The 23,774-nt window shown below is 42.5% G+C and overlaps 3 protein-coding genes and 1 non-coding gene across 4 annotated transcripts; 1 reads left to right on the forward strand and 3 right to left on the reverse strand.

Moving 5' to 3' along the window:
- The first annotated feature begins 245 nt into the window (after window positions 1-245).
- On the forward strand, window positions 246-5,273 carry lgals8a (galectin 8a). Its single transcript, XM_069657456.1, has 9 exons — window positions 246-328; window positions 1,172-1,260; window positions 1,482-1,692; window positions 2,363-2,482; window positions 2,593-2,643; window positions 2,979-3,005; window positions 3,738-3,826; window positions 4,040-4,205; window positions 4,610-5,273. The coding sequence occupies exons 1-9, from the start codon at window positions 290-292 to the stop codon at window positions 4,760-4,762; spliced, it is 945 nt and encodes a 314-aa protein (XP_069513557.1). The 5' UTR covers window positions 246-289; the 3' UTR covers window positions 4,763-5,273.
- Window positions 5,274-6,683: 1,410 nt separating this feature from the next.
- LOC138585169 (ribonucleoside-diphosphate reductase subunit M2-like) lies at window positions 6,684-10,518 on the reverse strand. Its single transcript, XM_069657450.1, has 10 exons — window positions 10,312-10,518; window positions 10,132-10,200; window positions 9,241-9,387; window positions 8,967-9,083; window positions 8,577-8,710; window positions 8,394-8,488; window positions 8,150-8,283; window positions 7,959-8,063; window positions 7,728-7,841; window positions 6,684-7,205 (listed from the first exon to the last, which is right to left on the reverse strand). Exons 1-10 carry the CDS (start codon window positions 10,399-10,401, stop codon window positions 7,053-7,055), a joined length of 1,158 nt encoding a protein of 385 aa, XP_069513551.1. The 5' UTR covers window positions 10,402-10,518; the 3' UTR covers window positions 6,684-7,052.
- LOC138587379 (small nucleolar RNA SNORD94) lies at window positions 7,531-7,668 on the reverse strand. The gene has a single exon (XR_011307384.1). It is a non-coding gene; the product is annotated as a small nucleolar RNA SNORD94 (small nucleolar RNA).
- A 3,860-nt stretch (window positions 10,519-14,378) lies between the features above and the next one.
- Window positions 14,379-21,204, reverse strand: LOC138585164 (Krueppel-like factor 11). Its single transcript, XM_069657443.1, has 4 exons — window positions 21,127-21,204; window positions 17,530-17,751; window positions 16,586-17,426; window positions 14,379-16,412 (listed from the first exon to the last, which is right to left on the reverse strand). Exons 1-4 carry the CDS (start codon window positions 21,157-21,159, stop codon window positions 16,117-16,119), a joined length of 1,392 nt encoding a protein of 463 aa, XP_069513544.1. The 5' UTR covers window positions 21,160-21,204; the 3' UTR covers window positions 14,379-16,116.
- Between the last annotated feature and the right edge of the window lie 2,570 nt (window positions 21,205-23,774).

The following is a 23,774-nucleotide window of genomic DNA, read 5'->3' on the forward strand; positions in this document are numbered from 1 at the left end:
TCCTACCAAACCTCTGTAGTCTGCCAGGAGCGGACAGCTACGTCATCACGCTGCACCACATACTGTTTTAAACATTACGTATTTAAACGGTATAAAGTAGAAATTATAGAAATATTTATAAAGTGTTTTGCAATACATTTTTGACGCTTTCAGGAAAACATTTTTAACCCTGTGTATTAACATTATTTCTCCGTCTCACTTATCTTTTAACCATAAACTTTGCTGACGTCATATACGGAAGTAAACAAAGGTCCAATCTAGGGTCAGGTCGTGGCTGTTCTTCTCCAAAATGTCGATTTCAAACCCGAGACAGACGTTTTTAAGCCCGGTGAGATGTTTTCAGTGTGTATCTTGTGTGACAGGGTCGTTTCTGAGTTGTTTTCACCTTCTTCAGATACGTTAAGTTTCGTTTCTCATTGAGAATGTGTCGTTAAACAGCCTGGCTAGCATCTTAGCGTCCAATTTGTGCTCGGTGTATCAGCTTCACTAAGTAGTTAATATTTAACGTGATCTGTTCTTGTGTAACAGGTCTGCCATACATGTGTTAATTTGGTAGTTTCCAGCCTATGATTCAATAATTGAACATGTTACTTTCAGAGATCTTTGCTGCTTAAAGTTTGTTTCGGACCGCTCGCTTCCGCTTAGTTTTATTTCTATTTGAATCGTACTTAATCATATTTCGGTTATATGCACTTGAGGCCAAGATGGGTTTTATGTATGTCGATTACAATTCTCATTGTTTGTGAACCCACTTGGGTTAAGCCCTTCTTTGGTAGCGTTTAAAACTACCGGAGGAGGTATTAAAGGACTCATGATTGCTTACGGAGTTTGGTTCGTGTTCTTCTGGCTGCATCCTGTCGTATAAGGGTGTGTTGTTGCTATTGACAACGTCATCTTTGGCTGTGAGGCAAAACTGTAATGTCTGAAATTTCAGTTACAACATGGTAAAAGAATGTGATGTAAATAATATTGAAATACATTATTGGTCTTTCTCTGATTATTGCACATGTTATTGGTCTTAAAGCAGCGACAGCAATCTCTTCACCGACTACCTATCATCATATATATCTAAATATAAACCAATGCGATGCAGCCGGTTGGGCTGCATGTAATAGTTATTTCCCTTATTTATTTATCGGTGTATGAAGATTAAAACATTTCTGACCCACAGGCGATTCCCTTCGCTGGGACGATCCTCGGCGGTTTGCTGCCGGGGGAGATGGTTCTCATTCAGGGCTCAGTCCCGTCTAAATCTGACAGGTGAGGACAAATTACTATAAAATACATGACCTGGTTTAACCTCCTGAACCTGCTTGACACACCTGTGTTTACATCTTCATCACAATCTGACAGGTAACATCATTAACATTTGGAGTTTGGTGAATGATGCACCAGGCGTGTTCATGTGGAGATTTTATATTGTTGCTGGAGGCAGAGCCAGCTCAAAGCCTCACCTGTGGTCCGTCTGCGCTGTCTTGCAGGTTCCAGGTAGATTTTACGTGTGGCAGCAGCGTGAAGCCGAGGGCGGACGTAGCGTTTCATTTCAACCCGAGGTTCCGGAAGTCTCCGTGCATCGTCTGCAACACGCTGCAGAGGGAGAGCTGGGGCCGGGAGGAGATCCTGCACCAGATGCCATTTGCCGTCGGAGCCGCATTCGAGCTCATCATCCTCGTCCTGAAAGACAAGTTCAAGGTGAGAGAGAAAAGCTGCAGCACACCGTGATGCACTTTATACAACATTTATGACCTCATGAATCATAGCTACATTAATGTATTAGATTAGGGTTTTGAAATATTTTGTTCTTCATATTCTTCAATTCACCGTTAATGACTGAAAAAAACAAACCCTCAAAAGAAAACATTCACATTTTCCTGCTACATATTATGTTGCCAAAGTATTAAAATATTGATTAAAGTACACTAATCAATATTATCACCCAAATAATTGAACGTACCTCAAATCCTACTGTTACTGCTTAAATGTAGTAACTTTACTTTACGTCATTATTACAATGGAATTAACTTCTCACGTTTTTTCTTCGATAACTGTTTAGTATGTTATTGTATAACAAAAAATCAAAGACTGGAGAAAAGATTTGTGTTTTAGAAGCTCGTTTTTTCTACTTTCCTCCTTTTACTCATCTGAAGACCCCTCATATTTATCTGATGACCATTTGGAGGGCCCCGACCCCTAGGTTGGTAACAATTAGAGCTAACCGTATGTTAATTCAATTGAAGGAGCTCCACCTGGATACGCTCCAACTGAATAAATCAGGATTTTTTATAATGGAGTGTTCTTACATTGTTGTACTGCTACTTCTACTTCAGTAAAGTCTCTTTGTACTTCCTCCTCCCCCCTGCAGGTGGCGGTAAACGGAAATCATCTGTTAGAGTACAAACACAGGCTTGATCTGGAGCTGGTCGACACTTTGTGCATTTCTGGAAAGGTCCAAGTTCAAGCTGTGGGCATCCTCCCAAGCTCTGTGAGTCACTTTCAGCAGATTCTGTTAGAACTTCATGGGATCATGGGATAAAACTGTGACTGTATCATATGATGAAGATGAATAAAGTGTTTTGTTGTTGTTGTTTTTAGAGTGCAGTTTCTCCTTCAGCCAGTCCGACCAGCCCGGACTCGCGCATGAATGTAAGAACAAACTGAAGCTTTTAATTTAATGGTTAGCTTTAATAACTTTTCAACAATCATACCAACAGATCATACACATGTAAAAAGGAAAAAAAATAGAATATACATTTATATAATATTTGCAAATAATATCAAGAAGGAGAGACATGTTTAAAACAACAGAGGACCTAAAGTTGAGCCCTGTGGAACACCACAAAAGACGTGCCAGTAGAGGATGAACTGTTTCTTTAATTTACAGAGAAAGTTTTGTGTTTTTAAATATTTTACTGCAGCTGACGAATGCTTTGAGAAAAATGTTTATATGTTTTAATTATGTTTGTTTTTTCATTCTCCAGCCAATAAAGTCTTATTCAGGCGACTTGGTGAGTTTTACTGCTGCATGACGGTCGATGTTGTGATCTTGTGAGTTTGTGATCAAATGCCACAGGATACACAATGTTCATGTTTTTACATGACTCTTTACTATGCTTTTTATTTTTACATGCTTCAACTGATCTGAAAATGTGAACACAGATCTTTAAACAATTATAGTAACCAAAAAGAAAAACAAGAAGTTGTTTTAAAAATGAACTCATTTTCCATCATTTAAACAATTTATTCTGAGACGTATTCGCCTTTTGAGGCTTGTAAAATGTTCATTTGATCCAGTTCAGAAGATGTGGCCTCCCACTGCGCCTCTGCTGGTCCCGTTTTCTTTTTGAAGTTATTTGTGATATTTTTTCCTCTTGATTTAAAAATATATTTAACCAACTATCTGCTGCTGTCTATTTCCCAAAACACCAGATTTCCTGAAATGTACAAAAACATGCTCTGTGTAACTTTTTACTTTTCACCTTCATTTTTAAAAAGGTCAATTTAGATTTTTCCAGGAGAATGACCTCTTCGTCCATCGATTGGATATTAAGTTCATCTGACATGAAAAGTTTTACCTCCCTGATATCCTCTATTATTCCTCCTTCACTGTGTCATTGAAAGTAATTGTATATCTGCGACCTTGAATTGCAGATATTTGGTTAACATAACAGAACGATGTTGACCTCAAACATTTAATCTGATACCTTGTTCATGTGTTGAAGTATTTCTGATCTGTTCAGAGCGTTCCCTTCAAAGGGGAGCTGGTGAAAGGACTGAGTGTCGGACGCAGCATCACCATTAGAGGAGAAACCAACCAGAACGCTGACAGGTGAAGCACCAGGTGTTTCTACTCTTTAATATTAGCTCATTTATCTTGAAGTTATTCAGTGAAAAAACTACAAAATAAATCTTTAAATTGATTACAACGTAAATACGGATGACTGACATTAGAAGCCACATGAACAATTCTGTGTTGAACCAGCCTCAGGTGTTCCTCTGCTGTATTGTCATCATGTTGACATCACGGTTTGTGTTGTTTTAGTTTCGGTGTGAATCTGCGAGTGTCCGGTGGCAGCAACATCGCTCTTCACCTGAACCCTCGTCTAAAGAAACGCATCTTCGCCAGGAACTCCTTCCTGTCTGAGTGCTGGGGCCCCGAGGAGAGAGAGCTGGACTCCTTCCCTTTCAGTGCCGGGCGTTACTTTGAGGTACCACAACACCAACAGTAGTAGTTTTTTATCTATGAGATTATTTGGCTTAAAATATTACCCATCTTTTTATAGTTTCAAAGAAATTAAATCTTACCTGATTACTTTTGAACACTTCAAACCACAAAATTCAAAATAAACAGCAAAAACTAAAAGACTTCATTCAGACATCACAAACCACATTTCCTCTACAGTCTACTGTTTTTGCTTGGACAGTTATCCTCTCCGGATCTGTCCTTCCTTTTCCTCTAATGTGTGCATTATGTATGAAAAAGTGAGTATGTATGTATGAATGAAAGAAAGTACATAATACAAATACTTTTTTTCATACATACTTAATGCATCAAAAGTCTCAAACAAACACAAGAACCCTCTTTCAAAGTACACGTGTGTTTCCTGTGCAGATGATCATCCTGTGTGACTCTCAGGAGTTTAAAGTCGCCGTTAACGGGCTCCACCAAGTGAACTACAAACACCGAGTCCAGGACCTGAGCCGGATCACCGAGCTGGAGGTTCTGGGAGACGTCGTGCTGCATGACGTTAAAATCCTCTGTTAATCTGCTCTAACTGATGGTACAATGTAAATATGAGTAAAGTTACACAGCTGTGTGAAATGGACAAATGTACATATATAGCGCTTTTCTAGTCTTTATGACGACTCTTTACACTAAATGTTCACCCACACACATTCACACACTGATGGCAGAGGCTGCTACGTAAATTACCCAACTGTCAATCAGTTATCACACTTCGACATGTAGCCTGAGGGAGCTGGGGATCGAACCTTCCGATTGAAAGACGACCGACTCCAGCAGTGAGCCACCGTGTGCGCGCTAACATACCTGAAGGGGTTTTTGATATTAATGAAGGATTTTTATTAACACTTATTAAACTGTTAAAGTTTGGGTTTTACTACCTGAACTCGAACATATCCAACTGTTAACTCATCTTCTGTTTGTGCTTCTTTAAATGTTCTTCATGATTCACTGTCAGAGGAGGAAACAGAGAGCATCATGGGAGTGTTGGGTTTTCTTTGTAATCAGATTAAATAAACTCACATGAACGTGTCGTTGACTGTTTGATACTTTTTACACTTAAACATGCAAACAATACAAACATCTCTCCTCAGCTCTGTTCAGCTGCTTGTAGAATTAAAACACCTGCTATATTTATATTGTTAATAGTTACAATGATTAAAACTTGATGTTCTGACTGTTTCCTTACAGGGGATTTTAATACCGTAACCAGATTTTTCTGACATTTTAAATCTTTTTGTAAAGTCCAGAAAAACTACATCTGCTCATGTTACAGCTGGAGCATTAATACAGTGTTGCGAATGATCTGAGCTTCTTCCACCACTGCAGAAATACGGGCGCGGTTGTTGAAAGGTATCTGAGCGGATTAAAGCTAGGATAGGGATAGGACCACATCCTGCAAACGGGTTGTTGTAAAGAGCAAACGGATTACATGATGGGAGCAGATCCAGTAATCTAATCTTGGCTGTTATCTGGATCAAACTTCCAGGTTGTGTTTAAACTTTGGAGCAGGAAACTTTGATCCAAACATCGGGATGAACCCGGCAGCGGGAGGATTCAGGCTGGACTACAGGAACATGTCACAAGACAAAACTAACATTTTCTAGTGACGTCGACTCGTTCCTTTTTTGAGATATTTTGCAGTTGGATGATTGTATCTCTACAGAGACACCAAAGGGTTGTACAATAAAAGGATTTTGTGCCCATAAATTAATCCACCAAAAAGCATCACTATCAAACATTAAATATAGATTTTAAAGCAGCGGAGGAACTTTCATTGTGTGGAGTTTGGCGCCCCCTGTGGATGAAGTGTGCAGTCTCAGTTAGAGCTCTGGTGATGTAGCTTTGTTAATCTTGAAGTCTGGATCAGGTCAACCTAATTAAGTCGATGAGTTGTATTCGGTTCTTTTTTTTTAACTTGAACCAATAAATTAAAAACCCACCAGAACTTTGTTTCTGTTATAAAAACAAAAATGGAAATTAAGGACAGATTTTTATTTACTGTTTTTTTAAAGCTAAATTAGATCATGTAGAGACTTCACTGATGAAGACTAGTGTTTGGGGCTGCACTAATGAATACTTATCAAACAGGTCGTCCAGAATTTAAGCTGCTGTCTGATTGCATTTAGTTTGTCTCCCACGAGTTAAATAAAGCCGTTAAAAAACTAAAACTAGGCAGCATTTTTTTTTGTTGAATTTGAATTCTTATGAACTCCAAAAACAGATCAATGTAATTTTATTTTTACTTTAAATGTTTGCCCCTAAAAATTATTTAACTACACGAGTCCTGCGTTTAGTTTAACACAAGATGGTGAACACAAAGTGAAGCTTTGCCTTCTAACGTTGGAAGAAAAGTAGGAGCTTTAAAAACATCTCACGTATTCTGGGGAAAATAAAGAAGTACAGTCAGAGTTCTGTTTGTGCAACTTTTATTACAAAACCAACAGCATAATTAAAAAACTGAAACTGTACATATTTAACAAAAACAAAGATGTAAAAGTTCTAATATATAAATCTGAAGCTGCTTTGTTACAGGGAATAAAACACTTGTGTACACGCGGCAGCAGTGCTCTGGTCGTCTGTAAAAGATGATGTCATTTCATCAGTGGAGCTTTAAACCAGCCGCACCTTTAAAACGTCTCTGCTGTACCTGTGATGAGACAAATCCCAGCATGCACTGGGTGAGAGGTAGAGTTCCAGTCCAATGTTAAAGTGATTCTCCTATTTTAACTCCTCATCCTGCTCCTCCCACAGGAGGCAAAGCGAGGAGTCTGACCCGTGTGGAGAGTCCGGCTCGGTCCACCTGGGTCCCTCAGAAGTCTGCGTCCAGCCTGAAGGTGTTGTCTGTGGGGCCGGACATCACGCCCATCCTCTGGTACTCGCCCACACGCTTCTCAAAGAAGTTGGTCTTTCCCTCCAGAGAGATGTTCTCCATGAAGTCGAAGGGGTTCTCCACCCGGTAGATCTGCGCACACACACACACACACACACACACACACACACACAGCAGGTCAGGAAATAAGCAGTGACCTCCTCTTTCAGCTCGAGTGTTACAGGGTAAGAAGGATTTATACACGCTTTACTTTGCTGATAAGAGTCTGTTTCAGCGTCCTTTCAAAGTCACAGCCGCAGGGATCTGAACACCTGTAGTGAAACATGGAGGCTCTCAGGTGGACCTCCATGTTACACCACAAAGAGTTGAACATTATTTAGTGATCTGAGAACAGCTGAATGTTCAGACTCTGAGGACAGGATGTGATGTCATGATACTTCAGGATGTGAGGCTTGGGTCTGTTCAGTCTGGCGTCTGTCTCGTGCTGCTGCCGGTCTGTCAGTGAACCACTCGTCCTCCAATCAGAGCTCAGCAGCAGCACTCAGCCCCCATCAGCGGCTGAGGTCCGTACCCCTGCGCGTCTCATCATTACAGAGCCCATCACACTGAACATACTGGGAGCTGTGGTCTAACTGGGAGCTGCGGTTTGTTTACCTTGTTGAATCCGAGCTCCAGCATCAGTCTGTCGGCCACAAACTCGATGTACTGCTTCATCAGCTCGCAGTTCATCCCGATCAGCTTCACCGGCAGAGCCTCCGTCAGGAACTCCTGAACACACGCACACAGCAACACACCATTAAAACCAGTGACACCATTAAAACCAGAGAAACCATTAAAACAGTGAACACGCAGTAACAACAGAGGATGTTGGCGTGTGTGAGCGACCTGCTCGATCTCCACGGCGTTCTTGATGATGTTGGTGACGGTTTGTTCTGACGGCTTGTTCACCAGGTGTTTGAACATCAGACAGGCGAAGTCACAGTGCAGACCCTGGAACACACACACAGTTAGTACACACAGAAAAACACACACATCAAAGGCCAACGGTGATGATCGGATCGATGATCAATAGTCACCTCGTCTCTGCTGATGAGCTCGTTGGAGAAGGTCAGACCGGGCATCAGGCCTCTCTTCTTCAGCCAGAAGATGGCAGCGAACGAACCAGAGAAGAAGATTCCCTCCACGGCGGCGAAGGCCACGACCCGCTCTCCTACAGGAAGTAGAGTCCCATTAATACCCGACACACACGTGATGGACACACACACGGACAGGATGGACACACACACACACACACACTCCATCCCAGTGATCAATGTTTACCGTAGTTGGCGCTCTTGTTGCCGATCCAGTTGATCGCCCAGTCGGCCTTCTTCTTCACACACGGCAGAGTCTCGATGGCGTTGAACAGGTATTCTCTGTGGGTCAGTGAACGCACCGTTAGACACAACGACACCAGAACAAGGGGTCAGGTGTAGACCGGCTCAGACCAGTACGGGCTCTCACCTCTCTTTGGGCTCCCTGATGTAGGTGTTGATGAGGAGGCTGTACATCTCTGAGTGGATGTTCTCCATGGCGATCTGGAAACCATAGAAACACCTGGCCTCCGTCACCTGCACTTCCTGTGTGAAGCGCTCCACCTGGTGGTCACATGAGGAACAGCGTGAGATAGCAGAACACTTCCTGTTAGCAGCTGTCAATCATTCAGAAAAGTTAAATATTTGTGGCTTCCAGCTTCTTCAGTCTGATGAGCTCATATCTAGAGAAGAACTGAATGTTCTGAATGTTCTTGGAGTTTGGGTCTGTTTTTTTTCTTTGTTCTGATTAAACTGATGAAATATTTTACTTTGAAACAAACAGGAAGTAAAGAACTGGTGAACATGCGGGCGTCCTCACCAGGTTCTCGTTGACGATGCCGTCGCTGGCGGCGAAGAAGGCCAACACGTGAGAGATGAAGTAGCGCTCCTCGTCCTTCAGAGACTCCCAGTGCTGCTGGTCCTTGGACAGATCCACCTGAACACACACAGGAGCCGTTAGTCACATGATCAACACCTGACATCCTGTTTGACTCTCTGACACCAACAAAGACGGTCTCTGATTGTGGACTCGTGTGAGACCTCAGAGACTCGAGCGATCAGCTGACTAGAGACAGACTCGAGTGGTCGTGTACCTCCTCTGCGGTCCAGAACGAGGCCTCGGCCTTCTTGTACATCTGCCAGATGTCGTGGTACTGGATGGGGAAGATGACGAAGCGACGAGGGTTGTCCTTCAGCAGCGGCTCCTCCTCCTCACTGCTGCTCTTCTTCACTGCTTTGGGCTGAGAGACAAACACAACACTGTCAGACACAAACACACAAACAGGACTACACAATGTACAACTAAGCTTTGTGTACAGGTTTAATGCTGCAGTCACAGGGTCTGATTGGAATGTCTGAAGAAAGAAAGAACTCTTGTTCGAGCCTCTTTACGTTCCTGCATTTTATATTATTTCCACCATTGTAAGTGAATATCTGCTGGTGTCTGACAGTCAAAAAAGACGGGCAGTCTGCAGACGTTAACATTTTAGAAACTAAACAATAATCGAGAAGACTCGTCCAGACAATAATCTGCAAGCAAATCCCAAACAAAGGTGTGTGGTCGCAGCCCAGTTCTAAAACTCTGCTGTTTCCGCTGTTTAAATAAGGTGGACTTAGAATTATGTAAATGTGTACGTTATAAAAACGTGCAACATGCTAATTGTGTCGAACACAGAATCCAGTGATGTTACAAAAATAAAACGCATTTCCTGCTCATGAGTAAAATAATGTCCACAGTCTGAGCTCCGTTTCTGTTTAACCGTTGGACCAACACTTCAGTAAGTTTAAATGCAAACAATGAGTCTGATCTACAACCTGTACCTGGTGAACAGCTGACTGTTGGCGCCAGAAGCGCCATTTTAGGCGCCACATGTCCACAATAAACAGCACAAACAGCTGATGGCTAACTTTAATGTGAACACAGATAATGTGAGTGTTAGATTTACAGACACTGTGAAAGTTTCAGCAGGTTTGGACTCACTCACCGCAGGATCGTCGAAGATTTTACGCGCGGTTTTAGACGCCAGGATGCGGGTCGTGTTCAGGCTCGGAGGCTGAAGATAAAAGACAAGAAATCCTCAGAACAACAAAAACACTTTCATTACTGAATAAAGCTTCTTATGATGACAGTTTAACCGCAGTTCTTCTTCTATCTGAGCTCTCACCGTGTTTTCTTTGTCCAGCGACATGTTGCTGATCTGACTGCTGAGCGAGTTCTCATTCTTGACGGACAGAGGAGAGCGAGCAGACATCATTTTGGTTTCGTCGGGTTTCACACAAACAGAGAAATAAAAGATAAGTTAAGAAATTAAAAGTTTGAGCTAAAAAAGACAAAGAAAGTCTAAACTAACGAGCAGCAGGACAGGCGGAGAGCAGAGACTGGAGCGGCTTCTGTTGTCCGCTCGCCTTTTTATTGAAATCTTGGCGCTAGAACGCAGCCGGCCAATAGAAATGCAGCTCGTGCTGGCTCTTTAAACTGACGCAGCGACGTGGCCAATCAGGAGGAGAGCCGCGCTCACGTGCCGCCTTACAGCTGCGGGAAATTCAAACGACTTTGTCTGTGCGGGGTTACAAAACTGTCTGAAATCGGTGTTACGAAACTATTAAAATGAGCGTTTACGAAACATTCTGATGTTGACAGAAAGACGCATTTATTCTACACTTCAAACCGTTTAACGGTGTTTCTAAAATAATGTGATGAAAGAAAAATCGCTAAAAGTGAAACTGATTTCATTCACAAGTTATCTCTTAGAGATGGTTTGTCAAATTAGCATTTCTGTAACACTATATTGCATCTAAAGGCATGAGGTCTGCATAGTGAGTAATTCAGTTTAACACAAGCTTTTTACATATCTCCTCAAACTGGAATGGATGTGTGTAAATATGTATTATCGTTATTACCGATCACAGTGTAAGTGTAGATTTTACTGAAGTATAATTATGTGTGTGACGGTTTTTGCAGTGTTTATTTCTGGCGTTTCCCGCCGCCGCCCTTGTTTGGTTTGCTGTACTCTTGGTGTCCCAATGACAATTACGCGCCAGAAATAACGTAATACAAAACGTTTTTTCATAACACAACATGTGTAAATGTCATACTATCTTCAGATATAAGAGTTTAAGAGCTTTAAGTCGACAGTAAAGCTTTTAGCCTAAAATCTGCCACAATGTCAGGAGACGAAGAAACACATCCCGGTAATTTGACGTTTGTTAGCGGTAACCTCTCCTGAATGAACAGAGATTTCAACGCAGGATTCTTGTTTAACTGATTATCTGGATGAAATACCGTTTTTGATTTGATCGGGTTTTAGTCTCTCAAGAGGAAACAGTCGCCTCATTTTCGCTCGAAAATAGAAGAAGGTGACTCGTCAGCTGTTTCCGGTGAGGATTGTTCTGATTGGCTGCTTGAGAAGACAACAACAGATGCTGTAAATGTAGGTCAACGTTTACAGTCGCCACCCAGCGGCTGCATATTGTTTGTCTAAAAAAGTCAAGTGGACACGTTTCTATCCTTCATGATATGAAGACTAAAGATATCCAGATATGTGGTGAACTTGTTCTTTAAACGAATAGTTTTGTTGAATATTAGAAACAACTCTCAATTTAATGAGCATTAGATGCGGAAACTGTGACTTTTACTTAAGAGTTGTTCAACTCTGTGGTCGGTGCACTTTCTTTTTTTCTGCTGCTTTAAACACCTCAGAGGCAATACTGTGCGTTTTATTCATCTTCATTTAACTTAAGATGCTTTTCAGAGTCAGACTGATAATATATACTATTAGAAGCAGTTCAATTATTAAATACTTTTTCAGGTTAAGGTGAGAACATACTTATTTGGCAACCATCACCAAACAGTAGGATTCGTTCAGACATTAAAATGAGCTCCACATTTTCCAGCTTCACACGTGATGAACACATTATGCAACAATAATTCTAATCCAGTCATACACTTTAGTATTACATTTTTTTATTAGATGAATATCTGAATACTTATTTCACAACTGTATTTATATATAATATTAAATTGTTTCTGGTTTTTCTCATGCAGTTTGTGAATGCAGTGCCGCCTCCCGCCACATGGTGTCCCTGTTACTCTTCCTAACCCGCCTCCTCCTCCCTCCTGTTGTTATTTATTTAATTCTATTTTTTTATTCATTTTCTTTGGCTGCTTCTGAATGTCGGTCAGTAAGGCACGTGGGCGGGTACCTTCTCAGCCAATGACGCGACCCTCTGGCACAGCATCGTCCTCTCCCATTGGTCACACCCCCTTAGCGCCTGCTCCTGATTGGCTGACGGTTGTTACCGGGTGGTGTGGGGAGAGAGAGTGGTCGGGGCTCTGGTTGTATAACACAACACGTAACGGGCGCGCTGTCGTCGAGCAGAAACTTCATATACGGGACAATGTATGTTTATGTAAAGCGGAGCAGCCGAGAAAGCTGAATTAACCCGGTTTTCTTCCAGAGTTTACCCGCCATGCACTGCTCCGTTAACAGCTATGACCCAAATACACTCACGGACATCCAACTAACTTAAAGTGATTATTTTTTACTTATCGGGAGGTTTTTATTTGAAGGTCATGAATTAAATCCCAGTTTGAGTCCAGTCAACAGAATAAAAGGACACATGTAATTATCCGACACACTGCTGTAAAATAATGTTCAATAAAATAACTAAACACATTTAAGCTGTTTACATCAGCAAAACTGTTGAGTCAACTTTAAATTCATTTATAATCTCTTCTTGTAAAACTGTTGTACTTTAATATTCACATTCTGTCCAACAGAATTAAACTTCTTTTTCAACATTTCAGGGAAAATGTTTTAACTGCTTTACCTAATAAATCTGACAGTTAGTACATTTGACAGTTCAGATTTTACAACAAGACATAAATATATGAAATTTGATAGAATTTATGGTATTTGTAAAATTAAAGATGAAGCTCTCTGTTGATTTTTTACATCATGAAGCTGCCTGGACAGTCAGTCGTCAATAAGAGTCAACACAAGGAAACGATATGTAACTGTAGTGCTTTGAATAACATTTTGATGAGTGTTATAAGATCAAAAACCTATAAAATAAAATGTTATAAGGATGTTTAATCTGAGATGATGAATTCATTTTTACTGTTGGCGTAATGGAAAGTATTAATGAATATTTGCTGATCATTTATTACCCTCATTTTGCTCTCAGTAAAGCATTAGCAAATTACTGATTAACCATTCATAAAGCCATTAACAATTATAAGCACATTAAAAATTGATTATGAAACAGGCTCAACGTACAAACTAATCTTTAAAAAATGGATGTTTGCAATAACTGTACTGCAGCGGTGGAAGAAGTGTTCAAATCCTTACGTAAAAATCAGAAATACAACACCAGAGAAATCGGCTCTATTTCGGGTGAAAATCCTTTGTTACATTTTCTTACTGAAGTGAAAATATTTACAGTAAAATGCCCTCAAAGTATCACCAGAATCTCTATAACTGATGCATTCATGTGTAAAAAATGCTTAAACGTTACAGCTGCGTGACGTGGAGCCGATCTTAAAGACTTTATTAACTTTTAGGAATTTGAATCTTTAATAAAACATTTCATGAACAGATCATGTTTGTTTGTGAAATCTTAATCTGAAACATCACTGAAGGTGTCAGAGATATGAAGGGAAGTAAAAAGAACAATATGACCCCTGTATGTAGACAGATATAAGTATTATAATATAAGTATTATAATGTGTCAGTAATTTACGAGTTCCTGAAAGTTCGACTCAAGTGGAGCTCTCGAGTAAATTTGACTTTCACCTCAGCTCGACGGTGTGCTGGCTCAACATTATTTCTTTTATTTGAGTGAAATGTTTGATGTCTCTGTGTTACAATCAAAGCTGGAGTCAGGACATTGTAAATTAGCCTAGCTTAGCATAAATGCATTGGACTCCCTCTTACACCCCAAACTTTAGTTTTTATCTTTGTTTTCAGACGGAGCCAAGCTAACTGATTCCCTGTTTCCAGTCTTTATGCTAAGCTAAGCTAAGGATGTTCTGCCTCCAGATAACATCCCAAAACAATCATTTAAATTTACTGCTACATAAATAACTTAATTAGCAAGAGTTAGCTTAGCAATAATGCAAATTTTCCGTCTGTTCTTTGAAAATGTAATAGAAATGTTCCCACCAAAAAAACAAGATGTCAGGTGTTGAAATGTAGTCCAGTGAGGAAGAAAAAACTACAAACACTTTTTAACCTGGTAAATTTTTATTATAAAAGCCATATTCTTCACCATCGCTTACAGGCAAATGTTCAGAAATGGGATTATTCCGATATAAGCCGTTATTATTAAGAATAACATTTAATAACATGAGGTATTTTCTTACTGGCTACACTATGGGCCAAATCAAGCTATCAAAACAGCACTTATTCCTCAACAAATGTTTATTAAATAATAATAATAATAATGTGTAAAGCAAAGATAGTAGGTAGTATCACAGTGAGGAATACTGTCCACTGACATTTTTAAAATATCAATAACTCGTACTGTCAATAAATGCAGATTGGAATACACGTAACATTCATATAGATATCAATATATGTACAATATTTACAGTCACAGACAAATTAACAGAAGTTATAGCTAATAATAGAAGCACAATACAGAGGCTTTGGCAAAAAATGAAAAGAGTGCATACATTTTGCTAAACGTGACATTTACACATGTAGTAAACATGATTATACACGGAGAGAGAGAGTACAAAAACAAGCAAGATTTATTTAAAAAATCCAGTGCAATGTCAGGTTTTTGTTGGTTTCTGTCCGTGGATGAATAGCAGCCTGTCGCCTTCGTGTCTCCTCCGGTGAGTTTGTGGTTGTGGGAATTAAAATGTCCTGAGCAGGGCGAGAAACTCGCTCTGTGCTCCGCCGGCTGCTCCGGCTCCGTCTACATGTCTTCAGCTCCGCACGGCAAAACTCTGATTATTTCAACTGATGTACAAATACCTCTCATTACTTGAAGTACTGTGGCATTAAAAAACAAAGAATAGACGGTAGAAAATGTACGCATAAAACCAATAAACAGACTGCAGGTGGAAGAACTTCTCAAACAGACATCAGTATAAAATAAAATGGCACTAATCACTCGAGTCATAAACCTTATAAATATGAAAAACTCTGCGTCAAACTCGGCAACCAAAAGCTGAGCTGTAACTTCAAACTGGGCCCTGCGATAATAAACATCGTGTCACTTGGAAAACTGTTACTGTGAACAATGTGTAAACATTTAATTAATGAGGTTGTTCACTGTAAATATGTAAACAGAGCGTGTGAGAGCTACATGCTAATGGAGGGAAATATAGCAGTGTGGAAGCCAGCGAGTTAAACTTTTATTTGATTTGGTTCAGATGTTCGTGGTCCTCAGAGGATGAATCCAGCTGACTTCAGGGATCCTACGGCTCTGCCTCTAGCGCAACCAGCAGGTCAACACTACCCCCATAAGTCAGGACAGAATTACTCTGAAACTAATGAATGACTTCCAGGCTACATGCTAACATTACAAATGTTAGCATAGCCTATTTTAATTGTCATTCAACATGCTAACAAGCTAACATGTCGAGCCTTTCAAACTAAAATCAGCATGTTCACATTTATGCGTTGTTGTTCATTTTATGACATGTATTCAACATTATAATGCTAACATGCTAATGTTAGGAACAGTTAATGAGCTTGTCGTTTGTTTCATGCCACAGTAGCCTGTTTTATATGAGGCGGCCATCTTAACCAGCGTCTGAATCAGAGTTTCCTGTTGTTCATGTAAACGTAGCCGGAGCTCAGTGACTCAGTTCACTGTGATCACCAGCCGAGTCTGATGTGTAGAAAAGTTCCTCCTGATGTGGAGCTGATTGAAACAACCAGTTTAACCTGTTAGTGTCTGGTTTGACCCCTGACCCCGGGTCCTGAGTTGGCCCTGTGGGCTCCTGACTGAGTCTGTTAGTTGGCTGTGGGGACAAGCATGCCAACAGGAAGTGCGGGGCCTCTGATTTGGCCCTTGGGCAGAGCCACTTTAGTGAGGTCTCGGGTTTCGGTGGGCCACGACGACGCCCTCTTGGTGGTCATGTGCCGCCGGGCGTGTTTGGTCAAGTGGTCGCTGCGCATGAAGCGCCGGTCGCACACGTTGCAGACAAACTTCTTCTCGCCGGTGTGCGTCCTGCGGTGGCGGGAGAGCTCGTCGGAGCGGGCAAACTTTTTGTCGCAGCCCTCCCAGTGACAGCTGAACGGCTTTTCACCTGCAGAGGAAGAGGAGAGGGCGGAGGTTAGCAAGGACACAAAAACAGGTGTCATATCTGTATCACAGTTAAAGCTGCTCTGGGTTTCCCCTGTAGTTCACCATAGTACCCCCAGGGGTCAATGTAAAGAGGGGGACAGGAAGTGAGCAGTGATGTTTCCTGTGACGCCTCACCTGTGTGTGTGCGCAGGTGAGCCTTCAAGTGGGAGCTCTTGAAGTAGGTCTTCTTGCAGCCGGGGAAGTTACAGACGTAGTTTCGTCTGCGGGAGAAGTCGGCCTGGGAGGCGCCGCCGCTTGCTCCAGTTGGCATGTAAACAGGGGCTGGGGCGAGGGGGAGGAGCTTGGTGTTCCCCAGGGTCATGACAGTCTGTTGGCCTGGTGTTGTCTGGGAGACAGGCGGCTGGGGGACCACGAACATCACAGTCCCCTGCGGCACGGCGGAGCCCACCAGCAGGGGCTGGGCGAAGCTGGAAGGAGACTGGGGCAGGATGGGTTTGGGCCCCCCCTGAGTCTGCACCTGAACCGGAGCCTGGACGAAGGCGGAGATCATCCCCGTCCGGCTGCTGACAGGGAACACCTGGCAGAGGACCGGAGAGGAGGAGACTGGAGTGGAAGAGGAGGAGGAAGACAGCAGGCAGGAGTGAGGAGGTGACGCTGAGGGGGGGCGAGAGGACAGGCTGGCAGGAGACGGAGGAGGGCCGTCCTTCTCTTCTGGAAGAGTCTGTGGGGCCCCTGGGGAGGAGGTGGAGGTCTGGGAGGAGCAGGGAGGAGGAGCGCTGAGGCGGTCGGCAGTGTGGCGGATGACGCTGGTGGCCATCGCTCTGCCGGGTGGAGCCACACAGGACAACTCTGTCTGAGGGGCTGAGGTCTCTGAGGTGAGGGGGGAGGAGGAGTGGGAGGGGAGGCAGGTGTGGGGTAAGACTTGTCTGGAGGCGGGGCTCAGAGCGGAGGTGGTGGTGAGGACGGCCGTGGTGGAGGCCTCGGCGAAGCTCGGACTGTGAGGTGGAGTCATACACTGAGGGAGGAGAACAGAGAGAGCGTTTACAATTATAATTCAGAGTTAGTTACTTTAACTGCAGTTTTTTAACTTGTCTCTAGATGTCATTTCTGTTTCTTACCAGTGACGACAGAGCGATCAGGTCTTTGGGAGTGTCGCCCCCTTCCGGATTGAGATGGATGGAGTCACAGGAGTCGGAGGTGGGAGTGAGTGGGCGGGGCTTGTGCGACCTTTGCCCCCAGAAGCTCATGCTGACGAGTGCCTCTGCAGCCTCCAGGTCGTGGTACTCGATGCACGGCTTAAGCTCCATGGTCGAAACCAGTGTGCCGTCCGTACAGTCGACCTGAGGAAGACAGGAAGTCAGTCAACATTTATTTATTTATCACGTTTATATTTTTGACATTATTTTTTGTTTTTCTCAAATATCAGAATCAAAACGTGCAGAATTCAATGAGAAGACTTGAGAAAGGAATCAGTAAAACAAAACAGCATTAATAATATTTTGGCACTATTAGCCCATCACAAGGGAATCTATCTTTCAAATACATAAATCAAACCAGTGTGATGTCAAAGGAAAACTAAACCTGGTTTAAAGCATGTCGAGTTCATGATCTCACTTGGAGATGGCTCAGGTTTCAGGTTTTATTACATTAGTGCGGCGAGGTCAGAAATAAGTGATGGTTTCAAACTGTTGAATATGATCTCCGTCACTAACACTATAAAAGGAAATACTACATCATATGTATGCTCTTTTATGTACCATAAACTGTAACAAAATGATGTTACTGATTCTAATCGGGATCCCAAATGTGTCCTCTCTAAAGTCAGCAAACAACATGCAGACATGTTTTCCTTTTACAATTACAATGTCCCAAGTGTGTCCACTTCCTGACAATCCCTTTACTTTATTTATAAATTGGGATCCCAAATATGTTCTGGTAGGTTGCTGCATTATTCTGCACTTCTAACAAAAGAATTTCCAGCTCAATTAGGTTGGTATGTCTTTAAAAATAAATTTGGCAGCTGATGACAAACATGTGCTCTCATAGTTGGGATCCCAAATGTGTCCTCTCATGTTGTTAACTGACATTAGCTAACAACATGAAGAACTGTCATCCTTAAAAAATTACAGAAGGGATCCTAAATGTGTCCAGGACAGTTGTTGGATTTTTCCCCCTAGTTATTTTTAATATACATCGAGTCCCATCAGCCGCTTTGTTACCTACATTAGAATAAGTATGTTCTTTAAACTGTAGCTTTAAATATGAGTTGGGATCCAAAATAAATTTTAAATGCTTTAAATGCTTAAAAGTATCTCCTTTTTAGATAAGACAGAACTTAAAGTTATTGTTGCTTCACCAAAATTTTGATTCCAATTTGGGATGCCAAATGTTTTCTGCTGTCTTCAGTTTTTAAGTTGATCAACAAGTAGGCCTATCTTCAAACTAAGTTCAAATGGATTGGGATCCCAAATGAGTTCCCTGATGATTTAAATTCTAATTTTAAAGTAAAACTGGTCATGAGATTTCACAGCTTTTGACAACTACTAATACCAGATTGACTCCATGGTATGTGACTTTTCTTTATCTTTAACATCTGTTTAACAAAGTTTTTTTGTGTCAAGAAAATCTATTTGACTTGACATCGACTATTAGCAGGGATGCAAAATGTTGAGCCGTTTTTTCCTCTTTACTCGTCTTCTTTTGGGAACAAAAGCGCACACCACCCATCTATATAGTTACCAATGATGTCACTGTTTTCCCACTTCCTCCCGTCTCCTGAGCCGAACCTCCACATCAGTAAAAATAAAGTGATCATTTTAAAAATAACAGAAGTGTGTAAAATTTCACCCCACATAGTGAATGAGTAGGTGGGAGGTGACGGGGGGACAAAGGGTGTAGGCTAAGTTGGCTGGCATCTGGCAAAAGCTCAGCTGCACATACAGCAAGGGTGGAGGGAGGGCGAGCAAGGGGCGAGAGACCTAGATAAATAGATACAGAGAGAGAGAGCGCACGAGAGAGAGAGCGCACGAGTGGGGCCCCACTGCAGCGGGTACACCCAGCCGACGGGGAACCTCCCCTGCACCCAGAATAGATGACAGGAGGTGGCTTGCCAGATATTACACCCCCTAAAAAAACCAACGAAATAAGCCCCGCCCCCCTTCTCCTCCTCCCATATTAGCATGCACCGACTCGCCCAAGAGAGAGAGAGAGAAAGAGGAAGCTCCAAACAGGAAGTATAGTTGGACAAAACAAAGTCAATCTGTTGCAACAAACACACACACACACACTCACACACAAGTATTGTGCATCAGCGCTGTGATTTCCCACGCATAAGATCACTCGAACACATCACAAAGCAACACATAATGAGATCACAGCAGCAGGAAACAATGCAGAGACGTCTGTCATCAGTCACATAAACCTGACTGTGATTTTAAAATGAATAAAACACCTGTTTAAAGACAACAACAGAAACACACCTCGATTATACTTTTATCTGACACCTGGTCAGTTTTTGTATTCTTATGTATTTAGTGTTTTCGTGTTGGTATGCTGTGTTGTGGTGTTGTTTCCTGTGCTGTCTCTTTGTTGTGCTCAGCTGCTGTTTCCAGGTGCAGCTTTATAACAAACCGAGCCTCAATCCAATCGATCAATCGATTAATGCCAGAAAGAAAATTAATCGATTAAAATGCTGATATTCAGATTTTGATGCAGATGAGCAACATTTTTACACTGAGCTGATTTTCTAGAGCAAAAAGCCACCGCTGTTATTCAAATGTGAATGTTGCTGTTTTGTTCTGTTGATAATAATCTGAATTTCTATTTTGTTTTGGACAACTGAAGGTGCCACAAAATGTGTGGTCACAGTCGTTATCTGAACAGTGATGCAGGTGCAAAATGAGCCACATGTTTCAGACCGTGTTTAAAGCAGTATTGTTGTTTATCATTATAATAAACTGTTGAAAGTGCCAGCTTGTGCTTTATAACGCTGTCATCATATTGTAACTGATTAGCTCATTAATTTACAGTAATGATCTATAGACGCAGTGCCTCACTGATATGAGCATGAACTTATTGTTTTAAACTCTTTATTAACGTTTTGTGAACGTCAGACTGGTGGAAACGTTCGATAACACATGTTAATACTGCACTTTAGTCTCTAGCATCATGTGACATTTAACAGACTTCATGATAAATCAGTGTAATCATATACAGTCAGAGAAATCATTAGCAGCAGTTTAACATTAGAGCATGAACAGCTACAACAGAAGCCCTGCACAGCCCGCAGCCTCCTCAGTGCTCAGAAATCATCCAACAACAAAGAGTCAGCTGCACAGTGATTCTTTATAAACAGCGAAAACAAAGCAGCTCAGTCTGCGAGCATCCTTAAACTTTATGATACAGCGATGCGCTGCAGTGATGCAACTGTTGTGAATACACACACATATACAGTACACACTCACTGACACACACACACAGGAGACAGTGGGTTCAGTGTGACCTCAAATAAACCAGCAGACAGCGCTAAAATAAGACAAAAACTGCACCAACAACCTGACCTGAACCCTGCTTCACGGCCGCGCGAGCTGACCTGAGAGCAGCGCGTGCTGTTATGAAGCTGCAGGTAACCAATCAGTTATAATAACAGCAACAACAACTTTATAACATAAAACGAGCCGTTAAACAGGCAGATTTAATGATGGCCGCGGACTCACCTGGCAGGAGCGCTCCGCCGAGAAGCTGAGCATCAGGAAGAGTTCAAATGTGCGGCAGATATCGCGACCGGCGGCGGAGACAGCAGCGGGAGTGTGAGCAGTCAATAATAAGCGCTGAGCCTCTGCCAGCAGACTGGCTTCAGCTGAGTGGAGCCAAAAAAAAAATAAAAAGAGGAGAAAAAAAACACAGAAACAAAATTCAGAGCAGTCTGGCGGGTGGTAACACGCAGCCAATCACAGCCATAGGTGTAGCGGACTGCGGCCAATCAAAGGCGAGGCGGTGCGTGATCAGTACGTGGCCGCTACGCGATTGGTCCGACGCGGGGTGCGTGGCTGTCGGGGGGCGTGGCCGGGGAGTCAGCGGTGTCAGAGTAAACCCGGTGAACCCGGCAGCGCGCTCGATCTGGGGGAAAGGTTGGGAAGCAGACAGGCGCGAGGCGGGACCGCGACACCCGCGAGGACGCGCGCCAGAGGCATGTAGAGAACAACTGCAGTTACATTATACAGTTTATTTTAAAAAAACAACTAAAATTTTAAACAAAATATGGTGAAAAACAAACAAAAAATGTCTTTAAATATGAATTAAAGCACTTATTTAGATGTTCTAATGATAAAAATGTTTCAGGGACATGAAGTGAACTTAAAGTATTCATTAAACATAATACAAGATCTAAATAAAACCTTCAATACAAACTAATTAGACCTTAAATATAAAGGCATGTTCATGCACTCTGTCTTTGTCTGCAGAGCCGACATCAAACACAAGATTCTAATATAAATATATCATATTAATTAGATCTTATTTGTCTAAACATAGATTCATAAACATAATTATCTTTGTTCTTTATGCCAGTTATAAAACCAGAATGTTTGAATAGTTCTGTGTTTTTCTATCACAATGTTAAGATGTGATTCTGTCGGTTTGATGAGCTACCTGGATTTGTATTCTTCTTTCCTGATCATATCTACCTGTTAATATCATCTACTGTGAATAAATCAGACTCATGTAAAACGCAGATGTAAACAGGAGTGTGTGCAGGAGGAGGGAGGGGTGTGACCTACAGCAGCTTATAAACAACATGCATGTTTGTAGTGAGCAGAGAATAAAGGAGCTACAGACTTCTTTAAGATAGGACCGGAGTATAGACGAGCAGGAAGCTGTACGTTTGTGGTTCATCTGCTGGTTGTTTGTGTTCTTTAGATGCAGCCAGGTTCCTGCAGCAGGTTAAAGACAGAGCTGAAGCTCTGAGTGAAGACAAACATGAAAAGGAACCAAACAAGTGACCCTGCTGCATGTTTTCACAGTGTTCATGTGGGCTTGGCTGCAGAGGAACGTCCACGAGGGTTTTTCTTTTTCAGGCATGTTTCTCTTCACGTGCTGCATCGGCGTTAAAGAATGTCAGAGACAGAAACAAAGACGGAAAATGAAGAAGGAAGAAGACGGATGGAACAAAGGCAGAAAGAAATCCTGCAGCTCTGAGGCCCTCAACATATTTCATTATTGTCTTCTTCCTGTACCATTTTCCTCCCTGCTCTCTTGTGAGTCCAACTACCTCCCCCTCCTCCTCCTCCCCTATCCTCCTCCCCACCCCCTCCCCACCGGGCCGATGAACCCGGGGACTCCTATGCGTCGAGGTTGTAAACAGCCTCTCCAATAAAGAAGTCCAGGGCGGGGCTAGAAGGCAGCCGGAGCACCCCACCTCCTCCCCCATTCCCTCACACACTCGTGCACACGCCGGCCCAGCACCGGCTTCTTTGTTGTGGCTGCACGTTAACCCTTTAAGCTGCTGCGGGAGCCTGGAGGTCGAGCCACCATCATCATCATCATCATCAGTGTGACATGAACACACAGGGGGGAGGAAGGTGGAGGTGATGGCGGGTGATACGTCATCGAGTCTGAGAAAGAGGCAGACAAAGAGCTGCTGTGTGATGTGATGCTTCATCTATCAGTGTTTAATGAGAGCAGAAAAGTCCCCTCGCAGCCGGCCTCAGATCACCCGCTCGCCTCACGACACCTCTCGGCGGCGGCGGCGGCCTGCGTGCAGCTCGTACACAAACCAGATAAACATCGTCTTCATTCAAATTGAATTAGCTCAACATGCTGCTGCTGTAACTGTCTGCAGAGAGAGAGAGTAAACTCAGCACAGACTCTCAGAGAGGAAAAACTGGGACAAAAGCAGGATCTGGCAGCAGGCAGGGGTGACGTGAGTTCATTTTCATTTTCAAGTTCAGCGAGGTTGTGAAATAAAAAAAGGAAAAAGGAAAAACACACAGGCGGTCTGTCCATAAAAAACGGTTTCCAGGCAGAAAACACTCCCAGACTTGTGCAGAGAGGAAACCAGAGAGGACGAGCTCAGCCCGGGCAGCTGTTTGCAGCGTGAAGTCAGAGCGGAGAACCTGCAACCAAACTCACGCAGTGCATTGTGGGAGAAAAAAAACAAGGTGTTCACTGGAAATTGACCAATCTTTACTCTTTTTCTGTGTTCAAAACATTTTTTATATAAAGTTAAACACGCAGCCCATACTTATACATTTCCATTATACTGCGCAGACTGTAACTCATGCAGCACACAGGCTAACGATGAAAGTGTCGAGTCTCTAAACAGTCAGGTGTCCTCAGCATAGAAACGAAACGACCAGACTTCTAA

The sequence above is a fragment of the Semicossyphus pulcher genome, unplaced genomic scaffold (genome assembly GCF_022749685.1).
Source record: "Semicossyphus pulcher isolate SPU_LCO1_2020_fin unplaced genomic scaffold, fSemPul1.0.p SCAF_11, whole genome shotgun sequence".
Lineage (NCBI taxonomy): Eukaryota > Metazoa > Chordata > Actinopteri > Labriformes > Labridae > Semicossyphus > Semicossyphus pulcher.